This window comes from Tachysurus vachellii, chromosome 18 (assembly GCF_030014155.1).
Source record: "Tachysurus vachellii isolate PV-2020 chromosome 18, HZAU_Pvac_v1, whole genome shotgun sequence".
In the NCBI taxonomy this organism is placed as follows: Eukaryota; Metazoa; Chordata; class Actinopteri; order Siluriformes; family Bagridae; genus Tachysurus; species Tachysurus vachellii.
Genome location: NC_083477.1, coordinates 1,504,088 through 1,511,587, shown reverse-complemented (window position 1 = coordinate 1,511,587; position 7,500 = coordinate 1,504,088). Strand labels below are relative to the sequence as shown.

At 42.2% G+C, this 7,500-nt stretch overlaps 1 protein-coding gene across 1 annotated transcript in view; it reads right to left on the bottom strand.

Annotated features, from left to right (window-relative positions):
* ppfia3 (PTPRF interacting protein alpha 3) overlaps window positions 1-7,500 on the bottom strand; it is a 46,198-nt gene that overhangs the window by 36,246 nt on the left and 2,452 nt on the right. Inside the window, exon 2 of the mRNA XM_060891859.1 lies at window positions 3,270-4,101. Coding sequence (XP_060747842.1) covers window positions 3,270-3,572 — 303 coding nt within the window. The 5' untranslated portion in view covers window positions 3,573-4,101. The remainder of the gene's footprint in view (window positions 1-3,269; window positions 4,102-7,500) is intronic.

Genomic DNA, 7,500 nt, shown 5'->3' with positions numbered 1-7,500 from the left:
TCATTGCTCAGCTGTTTTTTCAGTGCAGGAAACGGTCTCTTTCCTATTTATAATCTATTTACATTTATTTAATAACAAGAAATATTTCCTCTCTCTGATCCCCAGAGTGTGAACATTCGTGAGCAGATTTATATTTTGTGAAATTCTGCAAAACTGTTTTATGGATGTGACGAAGCACTAAATGTAACTCTAAACAGATAAAAACTACGAGCTGATGAACTTTAATAAATGATATCAAATCTAATCAGTGACACATGGACGTAGTAAAAAAGAAATGAAACACTTCATCACTCCATCCTATTGTTTATTATTTTCACGTAACAGCACAGAACAGAGGGTTTTATTCCTTAAAGCTACGACACTCTCGACACCGATCAAACAGCTCGTGAGCAGAAGAACCAGGAAGAGAAAGAGAGACGCGCTCACTGCATCAACTCTTTCTTTCTATCCATTCTTTCCTTCTAGAAGATCTCATTTTAATCATTTCTATATTTGATTGTTTCTTTCTTTCATTTTTTTTGTTCTTCCTGTAACATCTTAACACCAAGATTCATTCATACGCTCATTCATTCATTCATTCATTCTTTCTTTCTTTCTTTCTTTCTTTCTATCTCAAACACTACTAATACTTTTTCTTCACTTAATTCACTTATTACTAATTTAGTAATTCTTTCTTTCTTTAACATATTAACAGTAATTCAGTTCTTTCTATATTTCTTTGTTTCATTCTTTCTGAAACATATTAATCCTATCAATTCATTCAATCATTTATTCTTTCATTCTTTATTTATTTCCATAATATCTTAACGAGAGTATAATTCTTTCTATATATCCTTTTTTTCTTTCTTTTTTTTTCATTTTTTTTTCTACTAAGTTAAAGTCAAAATGAAACAACGAGTCATGGTGTGTGTGTGTGTGTGTGTGTGTGTGTGTGTGTGTGTGTTTTATCCCAGAGCTGTTTCTTATTTGTAATAATCATGTGCTCTGCTGTTCCCTCAGCTTCTAAAGACATCTCTATCTCTAAATATTTTCTGTCCCATTTTTCTTTTCTCGCTGAGACCAGAAAAAACCTGGGATCTGGGACGAGCTGTAAAGGAGAGAAGAGGGGAGAGGAGAGGAGAGGAGAGGAGAGGAGAGGAGGAGAGAAGAGGAGAGGAGAGGAGAGGAGAGGAGAGGAGGAGAGAAGAGGAGAGAAGAGGAGAGGAGAGAAAAGAAGGAAATGAGAAGAGAAGAGGGGAGAGGAGAGGAGAGGAGGAGAGAAGAGGAGAAGAGAGGAGAGGAGGAGCGGAGAGAAGAGAAGAGAAGAGAAGAGAAGAGAAGAGAAGAGAAGAGAAGGAGGAGAGGAGGAGAGGAGAGGAGAGGAGAGGAGAGAAGAGAAGAGAAGAGAAGAGAGGAGGAGAGAAGAGAAGAGAAGAGAAGAGAAGAGAAGAGAAGAGAGGAGGAGAGAGGAGGAGAGGAGGAGAGATGAGAAGAGGAGAAGAGAAGAGAAGAGAAGAGAAGAGAAGAGAAGAGAAGAGAAGAGGAGAGAAAAGAAGAGGAGAGGAGAGGAGAAAAGAGAAGAGAAGTGAAGAGAAGAGAAGAGAAGAGGAGGAAAAGAGGAGAGGAGATGAGGAGAGAGAAGAGGAGAGATGTGTGTGAAATAAATACTGATCGGTCCGAGATAGTGTTAATTTCGTCAGACGAGACGAGACGAAATATGTTCGTCAACAACCTTTTTTTTTATGACTAAGATGAGACGATGACGAGACTGCACCACCGTCAAGACTGCACCACTGTCCAAAAACGCTGACTAAGACTAAATTAACATGCATTATTGTTGACGAAAAAAGACGAGATGAAAATGTTTTAAGATAAAATCTTAACTAAGATAAAATCTCTCTTCATTTTCGTCTACAATTGTCTCTGCTTTGTCATCAGCTGTTACGCCTTTAAAATATTCACAACGAGTTCGCGGCTTCGCGCCGTTTAGTGTGTGTAGGAACAATTCGTCCACACGCCGCTCCTGAGCGCAAGTCCACCCCTGGTCTAGGCTTTTTGTGTTAAATTATATTTCCTGTCACTGCGCAGCCTCTTTTATTGTACATGACAGCTTATGTCCCGATGACCGGTCTTTACATTACGATTAAAAGCAGCATCAATAAAGTAAAAAATGTGATGTGCGGTCAAGTTCGAGTGAAACATATGAAACACTTTTTTTACTGAAATGTTTATCAGTAATAATCTCAGTAATAATGTGTCATTTTAAAAAAAGACTAAAATTTTTTGACTAAAACTAGACTAAAGTTAAAAGACTTTTAGTCGACTAAAACTTGACTAAGATACCTTGAGTTTTCTTTTGACTAAAACTAGACTAAAATGACGAGACTTTTAGTCGACTAAAACTAAGACTAACAAAAAAAGATATGTGAAAGACTAAATATGACTAAAACTAACAAGGACATTTGGCACAAGACTAAGACTAAGACTAAGACTAAGACTAAATTAAAAATAGGTGACGAAATTAACACTAGTCAGAGAGAAAAAAAACATCGCTGCTCAGTTCAGACAGAACAATAACGTAGCACAGCAGATGAGTGTGAGTCAGAGAAGAACAGGTCCTGGTGAGCAAAAGCAGGTCAGCATCCTCTCTCTCTCTCTCTCTCTCTCTCTCTCTCTCTCTACTGAGAAGATGTTTAGTCATTGCTCAGCCTCTCTTCTACATCACATTCTTCAGCTTTTACAATCTAATCCCACTTGACTGACCTTTACTCCCCTCAACACACCACAAGAGCATCAGTGAGATCAGACTCTGATGTTCAGGATGTTGAGGAGACTCCAGTTCCAGTTCATCCCAAAGGTGTTCAGTGGTGTTGAGTCAGAGTCAGAGCTCAGTGCAGGACACTCGACTTCTTCACTCCAACCTTCACCTCCATCTTCATGAAGCTCAGAGGCTTTGTGCACAGGGACATTGTTGCTGAAGCAGCGTTTTAGTTCTAGTGAAGGGAAAATCTAATGCTGCAGCACACAGAGACGTTCAGAGGAGAACCACATGGTTTTGAAGGTCAGGGGTGCACATACCTTTGGTCCACAGAGCTTTTCTACTGCCCTGAACATCTTCAGACCAAACAAGCCATAAAAAACAAACAGATCACAAAAGGAGATCTTCATGTAGATCTCAGGGTTATGGAATTATGGAAGAAACCTGATGGATGTTTGCTAATATATTACACAACTTTACAAACACACACACACACACACACACACACACACACGTGCGCGCGCTGACGTACCTGAGGCAGAGCGATGGACAGCTGTCTCTGGAGCGAGTCCTTCTCGTGTCCCAGTTCTCGGAGGCGGAGCTGTGCAGTCCCCAGACTCTCCTGCGTCTCCCTCAGACTTTCCAGCAGCCGCTCCCTCTCTGTCAGCATGTTCACCATCAGAGACTCCAGGTTGCCCGTGCTGCCACCCTCGTAACTGCCCCCGATGCCCCCGATGCCCCCTCCCATGCCACTCCCGCCCCCGGCAGGCGAGGACGGTCCTCCGCCTCCACCACGACCGTCCTCCGATATAGTGGGCATCACCTCGCACATCATCCTGAGGCTGCGAAGTGTGAGAGTGGGTCACGTGACTTGTGTGTGTGTGTGTGTGTGTGTGTGTGTGTGTGTGTGTGTGTGTTTAAAACCCTTACAGCCTCCCGTGAGCGTAGAGCTGTGTACTCTTTAAAAGATGATATTTTATATAAACAGGAAGTAACTTTTCATCAACAAACGTCCACCCTTCTGTGATCCTTTTCCCCCAAACAAAATGTCCTTCTTCTGTCCACAACGTTTTCCTTCTACTCTAAATAAGGACGCTCACGAGTAGCTGGCGTCCCATCGTTTGCTTCAAATCATCCATTTTTAAAAAAAAAACAAAAACAAACGTTGTCTCTTCTGTTTAATCGCTCCTCGTCCAGAACTCCTGGGTTAGGGTGAAGTTCAGGGTGGAGAAAGTGGCCGTGTTCCGGAGAAACCAGTAGGAAAATCAAGGAGGACAACTGGGTAGTGGGACGGGGGCAGGAGAGGAGAGCGGGGCATAAACCGGGGCTGTCAAACCCTCTAGGGATGATCAGCTACAAGAGAGCTGTGGAGAGAAGAGAAGAAAGAGAGCTGATTAGAAAATGAACAAAAACAATAGCTAGTCATAAAGAAAGAGGCGTGGTCTCAGTTAGCCAATCACAGTCGAGGAAGTGTGGCATCTCACAACACTATTAGATACGGTGGAGCTAAATGGTCCACACACCTGATAAAGGAAGTCAGATAAATCAGGACAGATTTTTTCTGTTGTCTAATCAGATAGAAACTGACTTTGTGGTGGAAAAGTAAACACACCCCTTTATCTAGCACCTGTTTGATCATAATACTCGGTGGTTTTATTCTCACTCTTCCTGGTGAACATGGTTTGGATCCTTAAAAGCTGATCATCATCTTCTTCTCAAGCCGTTGCTTTGTTGACCTGGATTAGTGTTGGAATCTGACGTGTTTCTTCATCTTCAGCTTCTGGAGCCACAGGTTTTCGGAGACATCTACTATTCCCTCTAGTGTGACTAGAGCTCCAGAAACAGCTCAGTGCTGCCAACACCATGCTTCACACTGGGGACTTTCTACTCCTTTTCCTCATAAGAGTTGAGATGATTGTTTGTATGTTTTATCTTCAGTCCGTAATTATGAAGAATACAGGAGACTGTTTTCCCATGCAGTAAGTAACCAGTTCTCATCAGTCAGGTGCTCGTTCAGGTCCTTTAATGTTGCTGTAGGTCTCACAGAAGCCTCCTTGCTAAGTTTTTGTCTTGTCCTTTGGTACTTTTTGGATGAACAACCTGTTCTTGGTGATGTCACGCTGGTGCTCCACTTGTTAACCATGGCCTTCAACGTGCTCCATGGTACTGTTCATCTAAAGCTTGGGAAAGTCTTTAATACCTCTCCACCAATCGAGACGCTTCGATAATGAGAACATCTACATGCTTTGTGAGCACTTCGAGCACCGTGGCTTTTTTTTGGGGTTCATCAGAATCCCTTCACAGCAGCCAGGAGGGCGAGCGTTACATTTGGACCTGATTGGTCTGTTAGAGCAGAGTCACATGACCTGTTATAAAAGGGTGTGTTCACTTATACAAGCACTTTAATGTAAGTGTTTTCTTGAGTTATACATTTTATTCCTTAAAAAATACAACATCAACAGAGGTGTGTAGACTTTTTATATTTGCTGTAGAAGTAACGTCACAGGGGGGCACGGTGGCTTAGTGGTTAGCACGTTTGCCTCACACCTCCAGGGTTGGGGGTTCGATTCCCGCCTCCACCTTGTGTGTGTGGAGTTTGCATGTTCTCCCCGTGCCTCAGGGGTTTCCTCCGGGTACTCCGGTTTCCTCCCCCGGTCCAAAGACATGCATGGTAGGTTGATTGGCATCTCTGGAAAATTGTCCGTAGTGTGTGAGTGTGTGAGTGAATGAGAGTGTGTGTGTGTGCCCTGTGATGGGTTGGCACTCCGTCCAGGGTGTATCCTGCCTTGATGCCCGATGGCGTCTGAGATAGGCACAGGCTCCCCGTGACCCGAGGTAGTTCGGATAAGCGGTAGAAAATGAACGAATGAATGAATGAATGAAGTAACATCACCACCATAGCTCCTGACATCTTAGAAATCTGAGGATGAAGTAGAACGTGTATAAAATCTACAACCGCCATCATGTTCCTGCACAGTTACACACTGCTAGCTTGTTTTGCTAAGTCGAATCGTAGCTTGTGGAGTAAATTCCCTAAACCATACAACCTGAAATTCAGTCTGATCAAATTGTACATAACATCATACTTTTTTCTAACAATCTAATCATCTGATGTTTAAAGACAAGTTACTGTACATCCTGCTCCTTTCTTTCACATGCTAAAGAGCATGATGCAGCGGCGCTTTAGTCCTTCAGTCTGTCCAGTCTCTCTCACTTCATTACCGTTCATCCTAACAGCTGCTACTGTACATCAGAGCAAGCACTGACTTCACGCAGGAATAACAGAAACTCAACACTAGCCAGCGAATTAGCACCACAATCGCTGAACACATCACGTTTCACTGTAAACAGATTTGATGTGTTTTAAAGCACAGCGTGTGAAGAGGTTCGATCAATAAACGTGGTCCGACATCAGCGGGACTCTGACGCGCAGTAAAGTGGAGAACGTTCCTCTAATCCGGCGATACACACATCATTCTCTTGTTCTAAAAGCAGTTAAAACACAGAAATCGTCTAAATGTGCTTTTCTATAACTGCTGACAATAAAAATTTACTAAAGTGTCTAAAGCCACACATCTCTTTATTCTCTTCTATTTTTTTTTACGTTTTCACGGTTCAAGCTTTTCAGTCTCTTCTCAGAGTAGATAAATAAAGTTAATGAATATGAATTAAGATAGTAAATAATAAAAAGGGAACAAAAAACAATAGCTTCCGTATTTTGTCTGATCTAACTATGAAACAGCTAAAAAATAAAATAATAAAATATCTATTTAAAAAGCCGCTATATCACAATACTTCCATCTGTTTTAACCTGAAATCCAAGTCCCAGACCTAATCTGGCGCTGAAGGCTCCTTCTACAAGCATCTCACAGACATGATAAAGTATTAGAATGAGAGCATTAATGCAATACAGAGAGATTCAAGACTCAAGGATTTCTCACTCTCACTCACTCACTCATTTCCTACCACTTATCCGAACTACCTCGGGTCACGGGGAGCCTGTGCCTATCTCAGGCGTCATCGGGCATCAAGGCAGGATACACCCTGGACGGAGTGCCAACCCATCACAGGGCACACACACACACTCTCATTCACTCACGCAATCACACACTACGGACAATTTTCCAGAGATGCCAATCAACCTACCATGCATGTCTTTGGACCGGGGGAGGAAACCGGAGTACCCGGAGGAAACCCCCGAGGCACGGGGAGAACATGCAAACTCCACACACACAAGGAGGAGGTGGGAATCAAACCCCCAACCCTGGAGGTGTGAGGCCAACGTGCTAACCACTAAGCCACCGTGCCCCCTGACTCAAGAATTTGAATATCTTTATGGCCTTATTGATGAGCCGGACGCAACCGTTATATAGCATCTGACCATCTGTGGTCCAGCAACATCCACTAATAAACATGTTCAGTGAACTGAAGAGGGGTGAAGAGTAGAAAAGGAACATCAACAAACTGCAGACTGAACACACCAATACGGCTACGAAACGTAAAACTGCCCAAAGTAACTGGAGCAAAATGCATGTGAAAATACGAATCGTGTGGAAAAATGGCACGTGAATCAAATTCAATGAATTAATTGGATATAAAAAATTAATCATGAAAAAAAAATTCATTGTAAAAAATGAATCATGTGAAAACAACATGAAAACAAGTGAGTCACGAAAAAGAATAAAAGCATGTGCACAATTTAAGAAGAATAAATCATGAGAAAAGCAAAAAGAATCAAACATGAAAAATGAATCATATGGGAA